At 55.1% G+C, this 23,567-nt stretch overlaps 6 protein-coding genes and 2 non-coding genes across 8 annotated transcripts; 2 read left to right on the top strand and 6 right to left on the bottom strand.

Annotated features, from left to right (window-relative positions):
• Nucleotides 1-76: 76 nt before the first annotated feature.
• K437DRAFT_245915 (PLP-dependent transferase) lies at nt 77-2,134 on the top strand. The gene is made up of 6 exons (XM_013388496.1): nt 77-433; nt 504-554; nt 617-1,104; nt 1,170-1,245; nt 1,302-1,600; nt 1,660-2,134. The coding sequence occupies exons 1-6, from the start codon at nt 214-216 to the stop codon at nt 2,119-2,121; spliced, it is 1,596 nt and encodes a 531-aa protein (XP_013243950.1). The 5' UTR covers nt 77-213; the 3' UTR covers nt 2,122-2,134.
• A 46-nt stretch (nt 2,135-2,180) lies between these two features.
• K437DRAFT_222991 (cytochrome P450) lies at nt 2,181-4,053 on the bottom strand (the record flags this gene model as incomplete). Its single annotated transcript, XM_013388497.1, has 4 exons — nt 2,181-2,292; nt 2,355-2,415; nt 2,476-2,590; nt 2,683-4,053. The coding sequence occupies 4 exons, from the start codon at nt 4,051-4,053 to the stop codon at nt 2,181-2,183; spliced, it is 1,659 nt and encodes a 552-aa protein (XP_013243951.1).
• A 1,352-nt stretch (nt 4,054-5,405) lies between these two features.
• On the bottom strand, nt 5,406-5,508 carry K437DRAFT_t22. Its single transcript has one exon. It is a non-coding gene; the product is annotated as a tRNA-Thr (tRNA).
• A 71-nt stretch (nt 5,509-5,579) lies between these two features.
• Nucleotides 5,580-5,682, bottom strand: K437DRAFT_t21. The gene has a single exon. It is a non-coding gene; the product is annotated as a tRNA-Thr (tRNA).
• Nucleotides 5,683-5,949: 267 nt separating this feature from the next.
• On the bottom strand, nt 5,950-7,986 carry K437DRAFT_273616 (uncharacterized protein). Its single transcript, XM_013388498.1, has 2 exons — nt 7,770-7,986; nt 5,950-7,699 (listed from the first exon to the last, which is right to left on the bottom strand). The coding sequence occupies exons 1-2, from the start codon at nt 7,820-7,822 to the stop codon at nt 6,004-6,006; spliced, it is 1,749 nt and encodes a 582-aa protein (XP_013243952.1). The 5' UTR covers nt 7,823-7,986; the 3' UTR covers nt 5,950-6,003.
• Nucleotides 7,987-8,378: 392 nt separating this feature from the next.
• Nucleotides 8,379-13,936, bottom strand: K437DRAFT_92302 (uncharacterized protein). The gene is made up of 3 exons (XM_013388499.1): nt 13,710-13,936; nt 9,155-13,634; nt 8,379-9,089 (listed from the first exon to the last, which is right to left on the bottom strand). The coding sequence occupies exons 2-3, from the start codon at nt 13,567-13,569 to the stop codon at nt 8,513-8,515; spliced, it is 4,992 nt and encodes a 1,663-aa protein (XP_013243953.1). The 5' UTR covers nt 13,570-13,634; nt 13,710-13,936; the 3' UTR covers nt 8,379-8,512.
• Nucleotides 13,937-19,635: 5,699 nt separating this feature from the next.
• K437DRAFT_255775 (uncharacterized protein) lies at nt 19,636-21,092 on the top strand. Its single transcript, XM_013388500.1, has 4 exons — nt 19,636-20,036; nt 20,109-20,212; nt 20,268-20,511; nt 20,602-21,092. The coding sequence occupies exons 1-4, from the start codon at nt 19,935-19,937 to the stop codon at nt 20,683-20,685; spliced, it is 534 nt and encodes a 177-aa protein (XP_013243954.1). The 5' UTR covers nt 19,636-19,934; the 3' UTR covers nt 20,686-21,092.
• Nucleotides 20,693-23,566, bottom strand: K437DRAFT_294046 (uncharacterized protein; the record flags this gene model as incomplete). Its single annotated transcript, XM_013388501.1, has 4 exons — nt 20,693-21,264; nt 21,339-23,011; nt 23,116-23,318; nt 23,499-23,566. 4 exons carry the CDS (start codon nt 23,564-23,566, stop codon nt 20,737-20,739), a joined length of 2,472 nt encoding a protein of 823 aa, XP_013243955.1. The 3' UTR covers nt 20,693-20,736.
• Nucleotide 23,567: the final 1 nt, after the last annotated feature.

The raw sequence follows: 23,567 nt of genomic DNA on the forward strand, positions 1-23,567 counted from the left end.
TTGGGTACGAGCCGAGTCTGCGCTGTGCGGCGCGTCGACCCCATGTTGGTGACCAACACGGCAACATACCCGCAGTTCCCTTCCAATATATACTCCATTCTGTGCGAAGAACCATTTTGGTCTCTTAATCCCTCTATGGCCAAAGGCACGAGCTCGACTCGGTAGCGGACGTGGCCACCAATTCAACATCTTTTCGTCTCAAGGCGGTGGAAGATGGCAGAGCTGTCCGACATTCTGGACGAGCTGAAAGCCCTGGCGGTGACGCGATCCAGGCAGTTGCACGACCTACCAACAATAGCAGCTGCGGCGGATATCGAGCATGCTCTGTCTACCCTGCCAAGAACGCTGCCAGCCGATGGCGCAGGACTTAAGGGCACCTGGGACCTCTTGCGCAAGGAGGTCGCTCCCGCATTAGCACCAGGCCATGCCGGAAGTGAGCCTTTCACCAATCCTAGCCGGCAGGGCCTGTGCGGTGCTTGACGCTTTCAATCGCTCTTTAACAGGCCGCTACTTTGGGTTTGTCACGGGAGGTGTGCTTCCCGAGGCGCTCGTAGGTTAGGAAGCAGTATGTTACAGCCATACGCTCCGGACAGCTGACGTTCTATCGGACCGGCAGCGGACTGGCTCGTCAGCCTCTTCGACCAGAATGTTCAGGTCCACCTGCCAAAGGAGACGCTATCGACCTACATCGAACGCCTGTCGATCAATATGGTGCTTGAGCTGCTGGGTCTGCAAATAGACCGCTGGAGTGGGACTGTGACCACAGGTGCAACCTCGTCGAACGTCCTCGCGTTGGCCTCCGCGCGTGAAGCAGTGCTTCGCAAGTACGGATTGAAAGTGTCGGAGGATGGGCTGGCCGGCTCTCCGGGCATTAAAGTATTTGTTACCCAGCCTCACGCAAGTGTCCACAAAGCGGCCTCCCTTGTCGGAGTCGGTCGCAAGAACGTCATTGATGTGGGGCATAAGGTTCTGGAAGGAGCACCCATCGAAGAGCAAGTCAAGGCCCTCGATTTTGACCTGAACCGCCTCGATGAAGAGTTAAGAGCATGTACAGAAATTCAGCAGGGTGCCATCGTTATTGCTGGCCTCGGAGAAGTCAACACGGTAGGTGACATGCCATATCAGCACATTTCCCTCCGCGGTTACTGATTCGACCAATCCAATGACAGGGTGCTCTCACAGATCAAATTCCATCGCTAAGGCGCTTATGCAATCGATACGGAGCATGGTTGCACATCGATGCGGGTGAGTATATGACGCTGTACACCAACTGAAAGACCCACTGATCCGCTCGTCGCTAGCATTCTCTGCCTTTGTCTGCTTGCTGCAAGAATTTGCTTGGGTATCGGAGCACCTGTCCCTCGTCGATAGCATCACCAGCGATGCCCACAAGCAGCTAAATGTGCCGTACGATGCGGGCCTACTCTTCATCCGCACTCGCTCAGCTGGTGCTGCAGCCGATTGCGAGCTGTACGACGTTTGCAGCCCAGGAAAAAGCTGTGCTCCCGCTTACCTCACAGCCCAGGCCACAAAGGGGATCGACGCGGACGCCATCCATGCAGAGCTTGCACAACAGCCGAGCCCATTGAACATGAATATAGTAGGTGGCAGAGCGAATAACTGCCCTGGTGCTAGACTGATGCGCTATGCGACTCGCAGGAAAACTCGCGCCGCTTCAGAGCGCTGCCGCTGTATGCCGGGCTCGTTTGCCAAGGCAGGGCAGGCTACGCTGCACTTGTGGAAGGCAACGTCGACTTTGCGCGACGCGTTGAGGCGTGGATGCGCAAGGACAGCAAGGGCTTTTACGAGGTGTTGACGCCCAAGACGAGCGTTGCACCGCCAGGGATCAAGGGCCCTACGCGGTGGACTGGCCGGTGGGGCACGACGATCGTCCTCTTTCGTGCCCACCCTCAGCTCTGCCCTGTGCCCGCTTTTTGTGATGCGCAGTCGGGCCATCTAGCGCTGACGGACGCCATCAAGGCAACCCGTCAAATGTATGTCACACCGACTTCCTTTATGGGCACCGGTGCGATCCGTCTCGCGGTGAGCAACTGGTCGACCGATGAGCAGGACTTTCATGTAGTTACACGAATTCTTACGGAAGTCATGGAGAGCACTTAAAATACAACTGATGTAGAATTATACAAATGCGCGCTGCAAAGCCTGTACGGAAGAGCAATTCATAGCGGGTGGAGCGTAGCCATGTACGGGTTGGTGATGGGCAGCGTCAAGCTCTCTGCGTAGGTCGGCGGGTCTTTCGCGAGCTCTTCATCGTCCAGCACAACATCGTACCTGCGGAAGGAGCGGTCTCGTCAGTGCAATGCGAGTTAGGCTCACGGCGTTTTCGCGCTCACTTCGTCAAAAGGGCAATGAGAACGGCCATGCCTTCGTAGGTCGCAAGCGTCTGGCCAAGGCCTGGAGAGGGAACAGCTGTCAGTCGAGCTTGCAAGGAGCAAAGATAAGGAGCATCCTCACAGAGACGCGGGCCAGCGTTGAAAGCGTGGAACTTGTACGTGCTATACGTGCGAAGGGAGCCGTCCGCCTTGAGGAATCGCTCTGGCTTGAGCTCCTTGCAATCCTCGCCCCATATCTGCAGGGCAGCCAAAAAAGAGGAAAGAGGAAAGAAAACAAGAACAAAGTCAATAAATACTTCAGCCCGCAAACCCACGCTACGCTACCGACCTCAGGCATGCGGGCCATGACCCAGTCGGACCACATTACTGTCGTGCCTTTTTGCACCTTGATGTCTGGCAGACGTTCGGTCGGCATGATTTCCTCCTTTTCGTCGCTCCCCGTGCGATCGAGGTCCTGCGCGTACGGGCGGATGATGTCGTCCTTGACGGCGACCTTGATGTTCTTGGGCACTGAAGGATACAGCCGCAACACCTCGTAAAAGACGGCGTTGGTGTAAGGCAGGCGCTTCAGGTCATCGTATTCCATGAAGCGGTCCCCGATGACACGACTGGCCTCCTCGCGGATCTTCTTGACAATGTCTGGGTGCTTGTGCAGCTCGAGGAACGCCCAAGAGAGTGCCTGCGCAGTAGTGTCGCGGCCGGCGATGATGAAATTGAGCACGACGGGGAGTAGCTCGTCCCGCTGTAGGCCCATGTCCATAAATAGCTGGAGCAGATCCTTGCCCTCCTTGTTGTCGACAGCGCCCATGCTCATGCCGCTGGCCTGGTTGGCAAGACGTTTGTCGATGATCTCGAAGCACGTCTTGCGGAGGACCTTGACGGCACGGCGCATCTGGCGGCCCTGAGCAGAAAAGCACTCAGTAAAGCGCCAGAATGGGTCAAAGAAGCGCTCGACCATGACCTGCTGGGCGAAGTCAAAGGCGGTGGCGAACGGCACCTCCTCCTGCAGGCCCTTGGTCTCGGTCGGCAGGCAGTTGAGATTCGCATTGAAAGCCATCTCGCCAAAGGTGTCGAGCGTGAAGCGGAACATGACGTCTGGCAGGTTGAGCCGCGTGCCCGAGTCGGCGGCGTCCTTTGCAAGCTTCATAAGCAGCTCCAAGTCACTCTGGACGGTCTTTTGCACATGAGTGCGGAAGTTGCCGACGGAGAAGATGTGCGACGCCATTTTGCGCTGCTTTTTCCACACTTGGCCGTCGGCAGCAAAGATGCCGTGTTCGGAAAGGACATCTTGCATGTTTTTGCGGAAGTGATAGCCCTTTTCATAGTTCTCAAAGTTGGTCTTTTGTGCCCACTGGATGTATTCTGGACGGTTGATGGCAACGGTACGACCGCCAAAGGATGCACCCGGGGCCGTCATTGTGAACGGCATGCCACCTTTTCCAAACTGCTTCTGGAAACTGTCCATGAGGTGAAGCATGCCATACTGCCGCTTCGGGTCATGCCACAGATTCCTGAGCAGCTCGGGCAGGTTGCCGACAAGCGGGTATGCGGGAGTGACTTTGGGCAGCTCTGGACGCGACGTGACAAAAATCGGGCGGTCGTGGTAGATGACACAGAGGACGACGAGCGCGACGAGCAGGGCATCAAAGATGAGGAAGGCGATCGTGCGGTCTGAGTTGTTTCCTTGCGTCCCCAACATAGCTTCGGCAATGAAGCCGGGAACGGAGGGATGGCCCTTGGGTACCTCACCCTCGAAGCCCAGCGGGCATTTCGTGACAGCCATGGTCGTCTTTGGGTGTAACTCTGGATATGGTTAGCGGCCACGTAGCGTGGGTGCGTGCGTGTAGGACGCTTTTCGATGCAATGTGCTCCATATATACTAGTCCACAAACGAATATGCACCCCTTGGTGTTGCTGCTTGAGCGCATTGCCTTGCAGCAACACGTGAATGACGCAGGACATTGGATTGAAGAGATCCCATACCCCATCCCCGCACTCGTTCTGATCTCGCGTCATTCAAAGAAGAGACATTTGTGACCCTCTTGTGACTTGCAAAGTGTTGCAGTCTCTGCACAGTGGATGGGCAACCGCGGCATGCGTGGCCCGGCCCTGCCAGCTGGCCGGCCGCGGTTCGCCGCCTTGGCGAGTCGCCTCAGGTTGCGTCTTTCGGTGAAAGCGACAACAATGATTCATACACAATCCACCGCAAAACTAGCAATCGGCACGCCGTCACACACACAGCAATATGCAGTATGTAACAACTCCACATGCGTAGTCCCGCAATCCGCACGTCGGCCCATGGCGGCCCATTATTTGCTGCAACAAAAAAGTGGCCCTGCCAGGGGGCACATCGCCCGTAGCAGACGGTCAACACTGCAACCTCGAGCCTCTCTTCGTCGCCTCCACTCAACGCTTCCAAGGAGTACACACTCGCGGTTCACAGGCGCCAGCACCCCGGCAGGTTGTTGGGAGTGCAGGACCTGGCTGGGCCGCATCTGCACTCCCAGGCACTCTCACAGCACGCGACAGTGTGAGATTCGTGCTTGGGAAGTAGCAAATGGGAGAAGGCTTGCATGTTGAACTCTAGCGTGGCGTGAAAGCTTTATCATTAAATATAGCGCATGAACCAAAAACGCACAGGAAGTATGACACCTTGTCGGATGCAAGAAGCCTTGAAATCTGGGTGCACGTCAACACAAATCGAATCTTCATCAGCTGCACCCAGTTCGCTGCATTGCTCTAGATTGAGCCGGCCAACCGTTTGGAGCCTTGTCAGATGTCACCAGCCGTGAGGTGTGGGGAGAGTCGCGCGGAATCATCAGAAAACTTGCAATGACCAGCGTCTATAGCGGGAACCGAAATATTAACGACAAATCTCACTCAATGGGCAATACGTCAGACAATATCGGTCGGTCTGCTGTGGATGATGTTGTACAAGTCGAGGCTCCAATTTACACTCTGGCGCGGATCACATCTGGAATGCTCGTTTGCGGTGGGCACTAATCAAGAACCGGAAAAAAAGGTTTGCAAAAAAACCAAAAAAAGTTGAATTGCCCTCTACCAGAATTGAACTAGTGACCTTCTGCTTCCTAGCAACTTCATATTCGAAGCTTGAAATACTAGGCAGACGCTCTAGCCACTGAGCTAAGAGGGCATATTGTAACGACCCAAACTTTGCATCAAGACTGCATGTCATGGTTGAAGGATAGGCAAAAAATAATCGAATGCCCTCTACCAGAATTGAACTAGTGACCTTCTGCTTCCTAGCAACCCCGCTTCCAGGGTTAGTAATACTAGGCAGACGCTCTAGCCACTGAGCTAAGAGGGCGGGCTTCATGTTTAAACACTTTCCGGGTAGAATATATACTATGCCAATGATTTCAAAACATCGCCTTTACGTTCGTACCTACCTCCTGTACTTCCCAACTGCTTACGCATGCACCTCTGTCCTCTCCTCGCCCCTTTGAAAACCCACTTTGTTTCCGTTGCCTTGCGATCGATCAAGTTGCGCCATCGATAGGGTCACCACAGGTCGTTCTGACCGGTGTTTGGCCCGTTAGGCGGATAGGGGGTCCGAACCTCCTTCGTTTCATAGCGTGGAACCAGAGCACTTCTTTATTGCAGAACAGCTACAAACGCGCATGATCCTTTATCTGTCCACATTCTCCCACTCATCGCTGTTGTCCCTCTTGTCAGAAACGGGTCGCAGCTCATGCGCGCCCAATGGTGCGAGCAAGCCAGTGTCCCCTTCGCCCATGTCTGCAAACGGCGGCAGCTTGCCCACGCCAGCTTTCTTCCACACTTCGCCAGCTACATGTTCGAGCTTGTCGATCAAGTCGCGCGCCAGCTCCATCGTGTGTTCTCCAGCATGTCGGCTCTCGCAACTCATGCCCCTCGCCTCCGTCTGCACGGCACCAGCATCTGGGTCAACTGTCTGCCGGCACCTGGAATGGAGGGTCTTGCCGGCTTGTGTGTCTGCCGTATCTGGTTCCCAACCGTCGACGCGATCCTTGCCCACATACTCTTGCCCCCAAAAGTTGCATTGCGACGAGTAGCGAATGGTGGTATCGAGCTCGCTGGACGGCGTGAGGGACAGGAAGCTGGCTGCGATGCCCGCCTTGTAGACCGTCACAACGTGGTGGGGCGAGAAAAGCCAGCGGGCTATGTAGAGCGCCAGCGCATAACCCCAGTTGAGCAAGGTCCCAAGGTAAGCCTCGAACATATTGGTCGCGACGACACCTGGGTGAGAGCAGTACGACCGTGGCTCATGATCGTGCCGCAAAGACGAGTGCGATGCCTGTGGTTGCTCAGTCGATGGCGTGCCCGGGACAGTCCGGATCCGCTCAGACTTGAGCTTCTCATCGAGACCAAGGGCAGTAATCTCGCATTGAAACTTGGTGGCCTCATATGTGGCCGCTGACTTGACCTTGTCGAGGCATTGATAGTCTTCCGGATGATAAAAGCTTTCGTACGATTCGATGCTGCCGGTCCAGATGATGCGTGACGGCTCCATGAAGGGTGAAGCCCTAAAGGCGGGCAAGAGCAAACGTACGAGGACGTAGTGCGCTGCCACGTTGCACTGCCATACCCAGCCATACCCATCTGTGCCAATATCACCTGCGCGCTGCAACTTGAACTTAGGCCAGGTCACAGCGCGGCGGAAACCCGTCGAGATCATCCACGCCAACTTGAACCAGTCTAGACCTTCCCAAGCGGCCAGCCCTGCATTGAGGATTGCATGCGTGATGTACCCATGTCGTTCCTGAATGAGCTGCGCGCACTTGAGCACACTGGCCATGCTTCCCAGGTCTAGTGATACGATTTCGATCACTGTCCTCGCACAGAAACGCCGACGATATCGTCCCCGCGCCTTTGCGTCTGCATCACCGGCGAGCAGGAGCTTGGAGGAGAGATCATCGACATCTTCGTCTGTATTCTTACCGTTTTCCGCAGCCATGACTTGCGCACTCCTTTGCCGCCTGCGTCGCAGGCTGGCGGCTGCCGCACTCTGCAAGGTTGCATTGTCGATGCTGTCATCGATCGAGGAAACTATGTCCAAATCTACCGGCTCGAGCCAGTGCGAAGGAATCTTTAACGGCGTCGGTTCATAATCCGGAAGCATGGCGAGGTGATCGATCACATTCTGTAACTCCTGCTTCGCTTTGTGAGCCTTGATGGCGTTCCGGCAGCCCAGGAGAAGGACGATACCATTGGGGGCTGTAAACGGGGTAGGCGTAGGCTCAGCGCCCGACTCTGCCAGGCTAGGAGTCTTGCCGAGGGTATCAGAAGGGATTGGGTTACTCCATTGCACCAGAAGCCGTTGACAAATGCCGAACCCGACACCTCTGTTATATCAAGCAAATAGCCCGCTTGGTTAACAGACTGCCGACGCCTATTCTTCTTCTGGCGACTCACGCGTTGGCTCCGGTCACCAGTACGACGGGTCGCGGTGCCGAACTGCCTACCATTTTGCACCCGCAGCCTGCTGTGCAGGGGTAATGCGCTTTCCGCTGATCAATTGCTGTTTCAGTAATTGAGAAAGGTGTTGATCGCAATGCAAGAACACCTCAGGGCACATGAGTTGGCATTCTTCACAACGTCACGATCATGAAGCTAAACTTGACTAGAGCTCAGTCATTAGCAAGATCAAGATAGACACATCCGGATGTATGTACGCGATGGATTTGCGCCAAATTATGCATCTGCCCAAATGAACCTATTGTAAAATTCTGCAACATTTTACACTTTTCCCACTCGCTGCGGCCTGGCGTGTCTGGATTGGCGTTCGCCTCCGACTGTTGCAACTCGCATGTTGTTCAAGGTACTCCTACAGCTGGCTTCTTCATGGAACTTCTTTCATTAACAGGCCAACACTGACTACTGGCTATTGACTGCTGTCTGACCTGGGGATGTGCCGCGAATGCGAAAGTGTCAGGGGCGTCGACAGTCGACCCCATCGGGCACTCGTGCGATTGAATGGCAGCAAGATGAGTATGATGTGCACGGACGAGTGGTATAACAATACAAGATGTAAATGCTTGCGGGTACTGTAGCGCTGGTGATATTATCTATTTCCAAGATTCTAGCAATCGCGGAAAGAGGGTACCCCGCCCATGCGGCCCTCTGGCGTGGAAAAATGGGTGCATGTATCGTAGACCTTACGCGATTGGTGGGGCCTGTGCGGCTGAAATGGGGCTGATGTAGATCAGACCCGGTCGACTCCGCTCCCTGAGAACGGCCCACGGGGTAGTGGTTTCCAACTTTTCACCCTCTGCATTGAGGATGAACGGCTTCTGCAAAAGAAGAGATTCGCTGATGCCCTCCGTGACCGCCGCGATGAGGTCCTGCTTCTGCTTGGGCGTTGCCGCTGGACCGGCGCAACGGCCGATGACTTCCTTAGCCGCTTCCGTCGTACCCTCTGCTTCAATGACAACCTTTCCGTGCCATGCCTCGTCGACCGATTCAAGGCCTTCGTAAGAGACGATCTGCCCGGCAGTGACGTTCATGGTCGCACGATACAGCCACTTGTTGACTCGGTAAGTGCCCATTTCGACATTGTCTTGTAGCAGCTTCAAGGACGAAAAGATTTCGTTGCGAAAAGGCAGAATGTCCAGGAACACGACTGGGTGCGCGGTGGTCGAGGCAATAATGTTGTGGAAGTGGGGCGGAGGGTAGAGGAACGAATTGAGCCAAGATGGCAAGTGTCCAGCCGGATCAAAAACATATGAGAGGTCCCTGTAGATTCCCTCTACGTTAGCAACAACCCGTCTTCAAAGACTTATCTTGTGCTCGTCGCTTACCTCAAAAAGTTCCCATCGAAGATGTACTTGCCCTCGTTGCGCTGCGAGCCAAGTGCACAGTCCCACACGACATCTCCCTTTCGAAGCAATTTCCAGACCCCACTCTTGAACAGTTCTTGCTCGCACCTCGTCAGCTCATCATCGCTAAGCCAGCCGGTCTGAAAGTCTGCGCAGGGTACCCAAACGCGAAAGGAAGCTGCACGGCCCGGTTTCCAAGGGCACGGCAGACTTGGCCTCACCAGTGCCGGTGGACTTGAAAAGCTGTTCGCGAGGGACAATTCCGGTGACGAGCGCACAGGATTAGGACGCCTGCTCAGCATGGCTTGTGTTTCGCATGCCAGACTTGGGTCACTGTGGCTGGGGTAGTAAGAATTTGCGCGCGACATGCTTGACTTCTGTGGCTGCTGCTCGCCTGTGGCTGGCGACAACAATGAGCTATGTGAGGCCGACGGAAGGAGACTGCTGGCGCGGTGAGCAGATCGCACCGGCGAACGAGGCGGCGTCCAGGAAGATACCAAAGGCGATCCAGGCGCAGGCGCTGCCTGAGGGTATCGGAACCCAGGCTGCAGCCTCAATCGAGCTAGGACTCTGTTATACGCTCGCGTCGATGCCCGGGCGAGCTGAGGAATTCGAGGATCAAGCTGGTCCTTGTTCTTGATGTATTCTTGAGCAACCTGCTTGTATTCGCCGGTCAGATCATGCCCAACGACAAAACCCTCGACATCGGCAAATGTGAGATGAATTGGCTCTGTCGGAAGCTCGGCATTCGAAGCCATCGACTTGTGACTCTTCCACCTTCGATACCCAACCTCTCCCAAGAAGCGCTGCAGGACCAACTCCCGGCCGATTCCTTCATCTAACGAGCCCCGAATACCCCTGCAGCACTGTCGCATGCTCTTAACGTCGCCCACTTCCATATGTCCCAGAAGGTTGGCAATGATCCGGGGTGCTGCCGGCGACCAGACCAATAAGGGGAGATCCGAGTACGCGACGTGCTCGTCTCTCACCCAGACCGCTTCGTCAGGCAACTTGGTTGCACTGTGAACAGGCACATCGTAGCGACGCCTCTCTATCACGGTGCGCTTGCGAAGAGGGACCTTCGACAGGTCCGCTTTGCCTGCCGTAAAAAACCCTTGACGTCTGAGCGCGTACATCTGCTCGGACGAGAGGCCTTCCAGCGCGACCGAAGAATATTTGGATTTAGGAGTGACAGTCTGCATTGGAAACACTTGTGCATTCGACGGTGCAGGCGTTGGTGAATTTGGTGTTGATCGCAGGTGAGGACTCATCGTAAACGCCGGCGAGCCTACCGAAGAAGGCGACGCCATCATCGGCGAAGCAGCCTGCGGCGAGGGGATCCCTTGCTGAGGCGAGCGCATCTGCGAATACAGCGGCACCGCGACCACAGGCGCATCCTTGATATTCGGCTTGAAGCGCGACATGGGCACGTCCCCTGGCGTCTCTGGCATGGTCTCAGAGCCGGAATTGGTCTCCGGTTCCGTGTACGCGCTGGAGCCGTCCTTTGATGCAAAGTTGGACGTCTCCGATGCATCGCTGTCGTGCGCTACCACAGTCTGCAAGGACTCGTTGGGCATCAATTCGGGTGGATGGGGGAAGTTGAAGTTGGCTTGCGTGGAGGTCTCAGATATACCGTATTTTGCATCGTCACCTGGCGAGCTTGCAACCATCTGCACTGGCCCGGGAACCAAAGACACTGCTCCCAGCGTGCCGGGCAAACCAGTTCGACTAAACAAGCTCAAGCGCTTCTTTGTGGGTATCTTCTCCTCCCCTTCCTCCTTCAGTTCTTCCTTCTGCTCCTGTTTTGTCTCGCCTCTACAATCAGAAGCTCTACCTTGCTGTGTCATATCTGTGGCGGGCGAACTTGGCGCGCTTGCTCTCCCATTGAGTGCTTGTGTATCTGGGATGGCGACGGGGAGAACAGTGCTCATGCGCTTCGGCGAGCGCTGCAGTGGTATCAACGCCGTCGAGAGCATCGCGATTGATGACGAAGGGGTCGTAGTAGGGTTGACTGCTGGTGGCTGCGTGCTCATACCCTTGTTCACCTGCGATGTGCTCTGCGCCGGAATAGAGGGCGACGAAAACTGTGCCGAAGAGGCGGCAGGTGGTAACGCGCTGAGCCGCTTCGCATGTTCTGCTTGTACAGAAGTCGTAGTGGCTAGAGGCAGCATGTTGGCGTTCTTTTTCTGCGTCAGCGAGTGACGGGCAGCAAGGCTCGCGCCTGCGAGCGCGCCAGCCAATGAGGTTTGATCCTGAGGATTTGAAGTCGCTGATGATAAAGTCGAGGAGGCAGGCATTTGCAGGATGCCCGGCGGTTGCTGCGGCCTTTCAGCTGAAGATGACTGCAGCAATGGCGATTGTGCCGAGTTTGCACCTGCGACCTGCGCCGAAGCATGAACAAAAGCCTGACCCTGAGCTTTTTCCCCTTCTTCAGTGCCCCTCAAATTCGCTATGGCGAGCCCCTGAGGAAGAGCTGGGACAGGCTCTGCTGTGGCTGCGCCACTGAGATCGTTGAAGCTCTTCCGCCTCCCGAACAGCTTCGCGGCAGCGACAACTAACGAGTTCCGACGCTTCTTCTTCTCATCCTTCTCCTTTGTCTCATTCAGAGTCCCTGCAGCCGAGCTAGAAGCAGAGGTCGTACGCTGGCGATGAGGTTGACTGAGAGAAGACATGGATTGTTCCGATGACATGGACACATCATGCGCTCCTGACGCTGTGGTATCTCGACTCGACTTTTCCGCCTTGCCCGCTTTTGCTCGACTCTTACTGCTTGCCATCGAAGCCGACGCGCTCCTCTTGTCGGCGGGTTTGGCAGCCTTGCTCATTGAGCGCAACCGCCGCTCTTCACCTGCAGTACCGTTTGCGACTCCTTGCGAGGAATTGTTGTCGCTTCCATTGACCAAATCAGTTATTGACGTCGATGCGGCTCTCAGTTGCTGTGGAGGGATAGCCGCGTCGTTAGCCCTTTGCGCTGCGTGCAAATCACCGCTGCTCGAAACACGCATGGCGTCCTTGCTTGCTGGGGCCATTAGCTGCGACTGTGGCAGAGGCAATGCAGGCGCGCATTCCTTATTTGATTTGATTTGCCCAGGGTTGGTCGACAAAGTTGAAGTGGGCGCCAAGCCTGCCACTGGAGACTGTACATCGGTTGCAGCAGAATTGGTTTGATGTGGCGTTGGAAAGGCTGCAGAAGAAGCAGCCTGTGGCGGTTTGGCATCCTCTAACTTTGGTGGACCTGATTTTGTCGAGACAGCTGTTGGCACAGAAGCTTGACTCTTCACTGCGCCAGACGCTTGAGCTTGGGCTGAACTGTTAACCTGTTCCTGTGCTTGCTGTCGCAGTTGCTGCTCTCCTTCAGACCTTCCATTGCCCCACTCCTTAGCGTGAGCTGCTGCCTCCGCTTTTGCTTGCGTTTGTACCTGCGCTTGTGCATGTGTCAGCACTTGCGCTTGAGCATCCGGCGGAGACATCATTGCGGCATGGGGCTGCACGCTCGGTGCAGGGACCACACAATGTATCTCTCTGGTGCCCGGCATGACCCAATCTGCGTTGCTCGCCCCGATTCCTAGCCCTTGCGCTGTGGTATTTTGCTGCAGATGCGAGTTGGAGGTTGGTGGGGTGGGTGAGGTGGCGCGCAGGGAGGGCGGCTGCATGTGCGCCGCCACAGGCGGATATGCGCCTCGCGGTGTCGAAAAGGGCGAAGCGGCCGACCAGGGCGAGGGCGAGGGAGATGCAGCGCGAATAGTGTCCGCACCTGAGCCCGACGCCGAGCGTTGTAGCGGTGCGATTATACCCGACCCTAATCCCTGCCCTGGCCCTGAGCCTCCTGCGGAAATGACGACCCCATTCGAGCAGCCGACGGGAGACGAACTGGACGGACTAGGCGGGGCAGCCGTTGCGATGCCATAGGGACCGCCTGTGCCTCGCGTAAGTTGCTGATGGCCATCGGCGCCGAGCATAGGGATCAGAGAGTCAAAGTTGAAGCCCGAGAAGCGCAGTTGTGACATTGAAGCTGTTTCAGGCTGCTGCTGAGCCGGTATTTGTTGCCTTTGTGCTCCTGACGAAGACATCTGCGCCTGCCCAAGCGTTGCTGGGTGTCCATTGGGCAGTGCGGGTAGATCAGAAACGCCAGAAGTAGCAGCGCCTCCACCACGGTGTAAGCCAGCCTTGGAAGCAGCCGCTCCGAGGCGAGCGCTACTGCTCGTTGTCCCTGCTGCAGCCAGTGGCGAGGATGCCTTTGTTGAACTGCCGGCCGCCGAAATGGCTGGACGTGTCGCGGGAGGCACAGGAAAGGATGAAGAGGCGCTTGCGGTTACATTTCGCAGCTGTTCGCGCGAGCTTTTTGCATCTCGCTCGGACGCAGACGACTTGCGTCCGAGCGACTTGAAGGCCTTCATTATGGCTGATTATCAGCGATTCGCGGCATCAATGGAGGACGCTCGATGGAGAAACGCGTACTGTTCTGGTGAGCAGAGGGGGAGACCTTCACATCAGCCCGTGCATGTGCACGTACAATATTATGAGCTCTCATACTTACGGGCGCAATATATTGATATATATGTCGCAAAGCCGTAACTCTCGGTTTTCCGTAAAAAGCTAAATGAGCTTTGCAGATTCTACAATTCGCTCTGGGAGAGCCCTGTGGAGAGTGTAAGAGCGAGGGTGTTGCACAGGTCCCAAATGCACCTTGCCAAAGCCGAACGGCGAGCACGGAGCGCCGGGCACGGAAAGTAAGAGCGGATGGCTAAGGGGCCTGTAGCGTGAAGAGGCGTCCAGCAGCCGAACAATCTCAGGCCTGTGGGCGATGTTGCAATCAAGCAATCGATTCGCACGACCCACGACTGGACGGTCGTGGTGACGAAGGGATAGACGAGTAGGTTGGCCGGCTATACATACGGACATCCTTTGGCGAAGGAAGAAAGACAATATTTGACCTTCAGGTTGCATGTGGCGCCGCAAGGAGGGCGAGGAGCGGAGCGCCGAACAGAAAGCGGACTTTCGAGCCTTTTTGCCTGTAAAGACGATCGACACTTCTGAAACAAACCGGGAAGGCAGCAATGCTGCGCCGCAAGCCACCAGAATACGGGGGGCCTGACGAAGATTTTAGGTATCTGGACTGTATTCTCAAGAGCCACCCGAGTTGCGTTTGTAATTCAATTTACCCAAATATTGCGCCAATTTCAAATCGTGACGTTGGAAGACTGGAGCAATGTAGCATAGTGCCGGCGGCACTCGCACCTTGATAATTGATTCCCAGTGAACCTTAACATGCCTGATGAAATCTGCGCTTCTGCGGCGCACGGCGTTGACACCTATGTCGAGCAAGATCCTGCAAACCTGGGACTCCTTCACATCTGTTCGAATGAAAATTTTCAGATTAAGCGCTCTAGCGTAACTGGGTGAAGACTGACAGACTGTGGACACTGGGACAAACTGGCAGAGAGCCTGCTTGTGCCTCGCGACTATGATGATTTGTGACGGAGGGAGTGGTGCACAGAAGTCAAGTTCTCTTAAGGGAAGAAGAAGGCTATATTTACCTTGGCTTTCGGTGCAAATTGAACAGTCTACGCTTGACTAGGCTGTCCATGGACTGGGTCCTCCTTGACTCCTGTAGAAACCATGGGTGGTCAGTAGACCAATACCATGACGTGCAGAGGCATTCTACGAAGGCAGGGACAATGGCTAGATTCATTCAAGTCTGGAGAACATACAGGTGCATATACCATAGTCAACCATGAGGGATTAAGGGGGATGCCAATGGTGGGGCCCATGCCGCGGCGGGGCTGAACGCGTGGTCATGTATTCCTGTCTGTCCTTCACAACACTACGAACTCCTACGAAGCGACGCTCTTGACAGGTTGGTGCTGGACAAGAGGGTCCTTCCTACTTACGGGGTTCATCGAGCTGTGCATAGGTTCAGGCACGTGACACCTGGACAGCAGAATCGCGAAGCGAGAAGGGGAGATTCATCCATATCCGTCCTTGCTTTCTTCTCTTTGTTGGGAGTCTCATACCCCGTCATCACCGGCGATGTCGATCGGAGTGCAGGCAGCAGCAAGCACAGAGCCATATGCAAGGAAATCGTGATCAGATGCAGTGGAAGGGCTAAGCTCCTCACCATCGAGTGGACACACAAGTGGCTCGCTGTCTCGTCTGATCTCGACTATCTTTTGAATTGGTTCGGCGTTCGACCATTGCAACGCACCTCCTGCAAGTGAGGAGAGGTGCAAGAGCCGAGTTACGTTGACGGCCTATGTACACACAACCCGCGCTCGCCCTCTTATAACCTAGGTAAAGCGACCATGAGAGCCGACATCAAGTCTTCACAGTTGATGCCACGTCAAGTTCAACAAGCGCAGATGCGTTGACACGCACTCACTACCTCCACCAGGGCTTTGTCTCTCGTCCCAGATGTCTCGCTTGGGCTGCCATGCGGTAATCACCTATACAGAGCACAATCAGCTGTTAAACGCTGACGACTCTTCCTTTCATATGCTTGGCGCGCGCTTAGACCCCTTTTCTTTCCTTACGCACCCTTCGATCATTTCCTTCGTCTGCCTTCTCAATTTCAAGCTAATCTCTAGCATATATGGATGTAGTAGAGCTGCAGCCGGAGCATCACTCAAAAATCAGAAAAGGAAGAAGCACGACAACATTTCGCTGGAAACGCTCGAGCCCCATCGGCGCCGCAGTTTCCTTCGCTACGAGCTTGATACTTCTTGGCCGCTACAACTGACTGACTTGAACTATGTAGTTCTGACTAACCCTATCGATGCATTTCTGCTTCATGCGCTTTCCCCACCAATCATATTGCATCCGGATCCGGTGGTGCTACCCCTGAGGCACACTGGAAGAGGTGTGGGATCCTTCAACACTCTCGTTGCGAGCGATATACCCTCTGCAGGATATCCCCAACAAAGTCAAAGAGGTCTCCGGCATGCGGGCTGCTCGACCTGCAACGGATGGACGATGTTCCGACTATTTGATTCCAGCCTGCCCGAGGATCTCATCCCGAGCGATGCGAGGGCACGCGCTATGTGTATTCGCGGACTCCTTAAGACTAACTGTGTGCCAACCTTTGCGCTTCAGATTTATACTGCATCGGCTTGATCTTGTTTTCTGTCGTTATCGGAGGTGCACACGGGCAAGCTTAGGTGCTTGGAATTTGGTGCAGGGAGGTTGCGCTTGACCTATTTCATACTGATTTGGGATCCATGTGCAATCGTCTCACAAAGAGCACTGCAAGGCCAGACATGGCTCTTGAATATGTGAGTTCTCTCTGAAATGCAAATGTGACACCATGACAGCTGCTAGTACTTTGTGTGCAAGCTACCGCACAACCAACGGGCACGCGTGTCTTCCCCAATGCGCTCCTGTTCTTTTTGCTCGTCGAAGGAATCGACACTGCCATCTGGGTTGCATATTGCTCAATGTGCTTCGGGTACAAGAGAGAGGGTGCGCACCGGCACACCAGCTTCATCTGGCATTCGACCATAGGGGCACCATTGTTCACTGGAGTGTGGATGGCACCCTGGGGCACATTAAGTTCTATTCTCGACGCGTCGCGCTAACACTCGTCAAGGCCAGACCAAAGGCAGGCGGCGAGCGAGTCAGATGCAAGACCACATTTCATCATTCACCTACACTTGTTCAGTCTCTGCTGCTGGGCATTATCCCTCCTGCCGTGCAATGCCATCATCGCGCCGACCGCGGTGAGTCAAGGCACTAACACGAATTCATTCCGACTACACGTGGACGCGTGGCAAGGGACGCAGATATCGGCATTAGAGCGATGGCAGCACTAACCCGAGCTTACTGCCATATCGTATACATTCTCATCGCCTCGTGCGGATAAGCTTTCCTTTTGCTCATGCTTTATACCACCATTTGAATACATGTGCTGCACTGCCTGCGGCTGTGACCTCGCGAGACATTCCAAGGGCTTTCTGTAGCCAATAAGGGACAGCAGAATGGGCTCGCGGGGGACTGTTGGTCCAAATGTACGTTGCAAGGCCCGAAGGAGTACCAATATCCGCCCCCTTCATCAAGTCCAAAGGGCAAAGGGGAGAGGCTCATGTTCGACGGAGATCCAAGTAGCAGGCGTTCCTTACTACCCGTCTCGCCTGGAAGAGACCGCGTTGCACGCCTCACGCTCAGTGCGATGAATCTCTCCCGTATCAGACAAATGCTGTCCATCCAATTCTTTCTCATCGAGCTGTGGATGATCGGTGTCCTCCTCGCGGCACTCTGGACGGTTGCCATCACATACGATAGTGTGGCATGCAGCAATCTCGGACACATGGACTCGATCCTCGTATCTCTGGTCTCATGAACGACGAGCAGCTTCAGCTTTCTACTGATCTTCTCCGCTACCCTTCGCTGCAATCAGCCTGTGCTCAGCGTTGAAGAGAGAACACGGCGATGCAAGCGAAGTGCACAACGTGCTGCTGCCGGCCATGCGTTTCAGCTGGTTGCATCGCGTACGTCCCAGCTCGGGATTGATGCAGACTTTGTGATCCCGCTCGCGCAAGGCAAGCACGAGTCCAGTCAGGCCTCCAAGCACCTTGGCCAGGATATGGACATCATGCACAGTCAACAGCGGAGCTCCATCATCCCGGTAGTTGACGAGCGAGACACCCAGCCGAGTTAATTCGTACCAAGTGTGGACCGCATCGCGTTGCTCGGTCTCGGGCTCTAACAGCAAGCGGGCGGATCGGGACGCTGTAACGGCAGCCACCTTCCAGCTGTGCATCTCCCACCTTCGGCATCGCTTCTGATGACGACGCCACATCTGTAGCGCAGAAAGACTTATTCGAGATTGATTTACTCATGGACTATCCGCATCCCTTCAGTCCTATCGAACGACTTCAAATCTTCCCGCAAGGAGTCCATTGGAGAGCGAACTGGTCTTGCAACTAGCTCCTGGAGTGTCTCCGCTGGCAGCATCGCCATTACTGCACAAAGCCCTGCAGCTGAGCACGACAGGCGGCTACCACTTGGATGAATCCATCCCCTTCCGGAGGATGGAGGTGGCAAAGTTGGCCGATTGCACTGTGAACACTATATCGCATCGGAGACGTCGCTCGCAAGACCCCTTGCTCTTGTGCGGTCGCGTTGCCATTGTTGGGGGCTCCAGCGGCACAGCAGGAGTGAAACAGTGTTTGAGAAGATGTGCGCTACGCACCAGTTCACTCTCCAAAGCGCCAGTCGACTTGCTCACTCAAACGGGACGTTCTTCCACATGCAGCATCATTTCCTGAAGGGCTTGCCACCACGCTGGAGACGGAAGCAAGCACCTTCGACCCGGCCTGACCTTGGAGGTGCACGACTGCATTTTCTCTCATTCCGAATTGTGTTTCCGTCAGCGGGAGTCATTGTCGGTGCGGCGCGGTGCTTTTTGACATCATGAGGGATGCTTGGGACGTACTGAATTACTATTTGATTGTGTTATATTTCTGTAGTACGGCCATTTGATTGCAGTTGGGGCGAACCAATGGTGCCCATCGCCAATCGGTGAGCATGCGAGATGCTTTATGGCCGTCATCTATGGCGTGAAATTCGACGCTCCTTAGAAAATGATATCCTCGATCAAGTTGTACGGGCCAGTGGCCATGTCAGACTTGGCAAAGAGCTGAAAGCGATCCGCACGGAAGACAAACTTTTCTATCAGCAGCTTTCTCGCAAAGTTCATCATCCGGCATTTCTGCACGGCAGGGTGTACTTGATCGATGCTGACGTGGAGGATGAAGCCCAGTAATTGCTTCTACTCGCGCTCGCTAGCAGGCGGCTGAATCTTGACCTATGCCATTTGCACGGTTCCGTGAGGCATCATGAGCGTGTGCGTCTCTGAAGGCTTTGGCAGCGCTCCATGTTCATTGGCCCATTCACTTTCCGTTGGTATTGGTATCGGTCACATCTGTATGTTGTAGGATCGCTTCAACGAAATTAAACATACATACACACAACGATCGAGTATCAAGTTGAAGGGACGTACAGAGGCCGTCGATTCGTGCCTGGTCTCGGCGAGATGAGGACAGCATGTACCCCAGTGCTTCGAGCAGCTGCATCCGAGGCCCCAGTCGACTTTCCAGGACAAAGCGTGAATGGGGGCACAAACGTAAAGTGTGACAGCCATCAGCCAAAGGCAGCATCCTACCGTGCCTGGTATTGATTGAGGCGCTGCAGAATATATGCGCCACGATAGCAGGCCGGGGGAAGTATGATGGCTACGACAGCCTTGTGACGCTCTTGATCGCTCGCAGCTTTGCAGTCTCTTGTATCGTCCTTGTGCTTCGCTGTGGCGCTCTGCTGCTATTGCAAAACCTCGACGTCCGGTGGAACATACTCTTTAGATCATCTGTGCATGCATCGTACTGTTGATGGTCCTTCCCACGGCGGTGAAGTAGTGGCGGCCATGAATGACATCCAAAAAGCCTTGACAGCTTCTCGCGGCTCTCGCCGAGACATCCGTTTTACAGTGTTGCGCGCATCAAGAAGCGAGATGTGTCATGTGTGCGACGGCACTGGAAACATCGGCTTCGCGTTTAGCCCAAGCTCAACGTTCCAGCCAGTGTCATCTGAATTCAGTTTCGTGTGACGTCCGCTGTTCAGGCATTTAGATCCAGCTCTACGAATAAAGTTCACATCTGAATATCTGAGTTAGGACAGTCCGCAGTGCATTTGGACCACAGAGTATCGGTGACAATTGAAACCACTTCATCAAGTCAAACAGTCTATCAAGAATCGAGACTATCTGTCCAGCATGCTGGTCGATGCATCGACCAGCAACCCTGTCACCCACCAGGGCCCAGAACATGTCTTTCAGCAACTGGACTCGTACGACTGGACTGATCTAGAGTTCCAAGTGCGCAGGCCTTGAAGCGTGGCTCAAAGTACCCAATCATGCTGACTCCTGCCCTCTGCTGAGGACTTACAGTCGGGAATTTTGGCGATCCTCGAGTCCATGAAAGCCCAGTGTGCATCAGACGAGCAGCTGCAAGCCACAGAAGCGAAAGCGAAGGTCTTCTTCTTTTCAAACAAGTGAGGGCATCGAAAAAGATGTCCTAAAATGCTAGCAGCTAACTCTTGGAAATAGAATCGGCTCCCCGATATCGTACGACGAGTATAGCGCTTGGCGATCCGCAAAGCAAGGCCGGCCAGCTCAGCCATCTACGACTGTGAACGGTGCGATATCGTCGCAAGAAGCCCAACTATCGGATTCTGCAGCATCAGGCGTACCTGCGAACGAGCCGTATCCTGCTTCATTTGATGCTATTGTCGAGCTGATCACGAGCGGGCGCACGGATGAAATCCCAGGTATCAAAGATGTTCCTTTGAAGGTAATTGTAGGCATTGTGTTTACTGATCGTTGAATTTCCTTAAACTAATTGGTCTTCCAACTGTACTTCTACACTGGCCTTCGATCTCAGATTAACGAGGTGCCGCCCACGGAAGCGACAATGCCAAAAAGAGCGAAACCGTGGGAAGCAAAAGCAGATGAGGCGAACGCTTGAGATATTCCATGCTCGAATTGTATTGCTATGCTACAGAGTGGTTGCGGACCATCAGCCTTCATCTTCGTCGTCTTCTCCAAACAAGTCGTCGTTCTCCTCATCGTCTTCTTCGTCCTCGTCTTCTTCATCAACGTCCATAGGGATGGATGCGGCACCAGCCTCGGGGACATCAAGTGCTGTAGGCGCGCCTGGAGCCGAGGCCGGATGGTCCGCCCTTTGCTGTGCAGAAGCTTCGTTTGCCTTCGCCTTGTCTTGCGGCGCGCCATCACATTGCTCCTTCGCCGAGCTTCCCGATTTGCGAAGCGACGCTTGCTCGTCTACCGTAGTCCCTGCAGCTGCCCCTGACGTTTGCGATGGTGCAGCAGCCTGCCACCCTTGCTCGCGATCGCGCTCGCGTTGCTCTTGGTCGCGCTCCATTTCGGCGGCAGCGGCGGCGGCGTCTGCGCGAGCCTGCGCTTCCTCCTCTTCGGCCTGCATGTCTGCAACGGCCTGCCGCCGCTCCTCCCGTACTTCTGCGAGCTGAGACTTTTTGGAATCGAGCTCAGCCAACGCTTTGTTCAGAGTCACTCGCGCTCGCTCCTGTGAAAGGCGAATGCCGGAGAGGCATCAGCATCAGCACTCGACTACACTTGACAAGAGGCCATGTAGCTGACCTTCAAAAGAGAATTCTGGTGACGGTCCATCTCCTCCTGCCGTCGCTTGACAAGGACTTCAATGTCCTTGATCTCCTGCGCGAGCTGGCGCTGCCTAGATCTGAACTCGTGCATCTCTTCGTTTTCATCGTCGTCATCCTCTTCCTCGTCGTCTTCATCGTTCGCAGAGGCATCGTCATCATCCCCATCAAACAGATCGTCGTCATCGTCATCATCTACCTGACTCTCCGCACGACTCTGCCGCCCGCTCATTCCAGCGCTGACGCTCGCGAGCTCGGATGCCTCTTCGTCCTCGTCTTCGTCCAGCACGGCGTCGAGTGCAGCGGCCAAGTCTCGATCGACTTCACCATCTTCAGAGCCTTCGCCTTCCGCTTCGTCGTCGCCATCCCCTAGAATCGACTCCTCTTCTCCACCTGCAACAGGTGTTGCAGCCAGAGACATGTCGGCATCGGATGGCGCTTGCGAACCCTGCCTGTCGGGCCCAGGATGCTCTCGCCCACTAGCAGTACCGCGGAATTCGGCAGCTGTAGCCTCCTTTTCTGCACTCAGCTCCGCCTCGGCATCCTCCTCGCGCATCATGTCGATCTGCACATCCTCAGCATCTTCGTCCTCCGCCAAAAGCCGCTCCACCTCGCGCATGACCGCTTCCTGGCCTCGCCGCTTTGGAATGACCTTTCGAAAGCGACGCTCACGCGCCCAGTTCATCGGGGGTGTTACACCGTGCGGATAGATGAAGTCTTTGGTGTCGAACCCTGTCAAGCTTGTAGCGGTTGTGCTGGAGGTGACGAGATAACCAGCTTCCTTCGCCTTGGCGTCCAGGTCTGCCTTGACTCTTGCGATGATCTCTGCTTCCTTTGGATCCACGAGGTCGCCCATGCTACTGACGTGGTAGCCAACTTCGCTCTCATTTTCGATTCTCTCGGTGACCAAGAGCATTTGACAAATGTCCGCGACTTTGAAAAATTGCCGATTGTCGAGCGTCTTGTGAGTCTCTGATATGGTCGGTAAGTCGACAAGCTTAGCGGCAAAGAGCGCATCGCCGACCCGCACGACTGCTCGCCTGGAGTCCTTGAATTTGAACCACACGGATGGAGCACCGGGCTCGCCTATCTGCCGCTTTTGAACCATATCGCGCAGCTGGTCGCATTCTGGCCCTTCTGGGAAGCGCAAAATAATCTGCTCTTCGAACGCCAGTCCTTCTCCCGTCTCGTCGTCCGAGCTGTCAAGCTCGCGAGTATATCCTTGCATATAAGGCGCCGTCTTGGGCCCTTGACCAGTCCCTAGTCCGGCTTGACTACTCTTAAGGCTCAGCTTGAGCCGCGGAGCCTTGCTGCTACCACTTCCGCTTCTTCCCGAAGAACCAGCCACCCGGCCATTGTTAGTGCGCGCCCTAGTACGAAATGAGTATCCTGTACGCCCGCTGTCACCATCGGCAGCGCTAGCCTCAGCAGCGCGTCTCGCCTCACGGACTTTGAGCGGTGGGCGGATATGCCGGCCCGAAGAGCGAGAGGCTGTCGGGCGACCCTCTGCATCGCCTAATACAGGGCTTGTTTGAAGGCCTGATCTAGCGATCGACGACCCAGCCGCATTTCCAACACTGTTGCTATGCCCGGGGTGTGCCTGCTGCTCGTGCTGATCACCTGCGGAGAGATTGAAGGGCCGTGTCGCTATCCCTACAGAGGCCGGTACATGTTCAGCAGCCGGTATAGGAGAAAACGACCCTACAGTCGCTTGGGTCCGAGCATCAGAAGGTCTGGTCTGCGACTGTTCGACTGACGGCGCAGCAGGTGCCGCTGCTTCATCGCTGCTGGCTGTCGCACCAGCAGCGGGAGGCACGACGCCGCCCATTGCTTCATGCCAACAGCTTCTCGTGCGGCGGCCGCCGCAGGAGTCCAGACAGGGATATTCAATAGCTTGCACTCGCGGAAAATCCGGAGCGCATGCAGATGACGGACTGCCAAATGATCGTAGTCAGGAGGCCTGTCAAACCAAGTCGCAGGATCTACGCTTAGTATATGGTGAAGTGTCGAGTGTTCCCAAGAAGAGTGGGAAGAAGTATGGGCATCGAGTGTTGTCTGTCAATTGCCTTCCATCAAGTAGGGTTGTTCATTGTTGCGGACATCACATCGCACAAACGTTCAAGTCATGTCTCAGACCCACAGCCCACAGGCACAGTCAAGCAGAAGAAAAAAAATGATGGCAACTGGGCAGGGCTTGTTAGCCCCCATG

The sequence above is a fragment of the Tilletiaria anomala genome, assembly GCF_000711695.1.
Source record: "Tilletiaria anomala UBC 951 chromosome Unknown K437scaffold_28, whole genome shotgun sequence".
Taxonomy (NCBI): domain Eukaryota; kingdom Fungi; phylum Basidiomycota; class Exobasidiomycetes; order Georgefischeriales; family Tilletiariaceae; genus Tilletiaria; species Tilletiaria anomala.

Coding starts and splice junctions, on each gene's coding strand:
- K437DRAFT_273616 (XM_013388498.1), bottom strand. CDS start 7,822: ATGGTAGGCAGTTCGGCACCGCGACCCGTCGTACTGGTGACCGGAGCC. Junction 7,700..7,769: donor CTGGTGACCGGAGCCAACGC/GTGAGTCGCCAG, acceptor TTGATATAACAG/AGGTGTCGGGTTCGGCATTT.
- K437DRAFT_255775 (XM_013388500.1), top strand. CDS start 19,935: ATGCTGGTCGATGCATCGACCAGCAACCCTGTCACCCACCAGGGCCCA. Junction 20,213..20,267: donor GTCTTCTTCTTTTCAAACAA/GTGAGGGCATCG, acceptor TCTTGGAAATAG/AATCGGCTCCCCGATATCGT. Junction 20,512..20,601: donor TCAAAGATGTTCCTTTGAAG/GTAATTGTAGGC, acceptor CTTCGATCTCAG/ATTAACGAGGTGCCGCCCAC.
- K437DRAFT_245915 (XM_013388496.1), top strand. CDS start 214: ATGGCAGAGCTGTCCGACATTCTGGACGAGCTGAAAGCCCTGGCGGTG. Junction 434..503: donor AGCACCAGGCCATGCCGGAA/GTGAGCCTTTCA, acceptor GCTCTTTAACAG/GCCGCTACTTTGGGTTTGTC. Junction 1,105..1,169: donor GCCTCGGAGAAGTCAACACG/GTAGGTGACATG, acceptor ATCCAATGACAG/GGTGCTCTCACAGATCAAAT.
- K437DRAFT_92302 (XM_013388499.1), bottom strand. CDS start 13,569: ATGAAGGCCTTCAAGTCGCTCGGACGCAAGTCGTCTGCGTCCGAGCGA. Junction 9,090..9,154: donor TTCGATGGGAACTTTTTGAG/GTAAGCGACGAG, acceptor GGGAATCTACAG/GGACCTCTCATATGTTTTTG.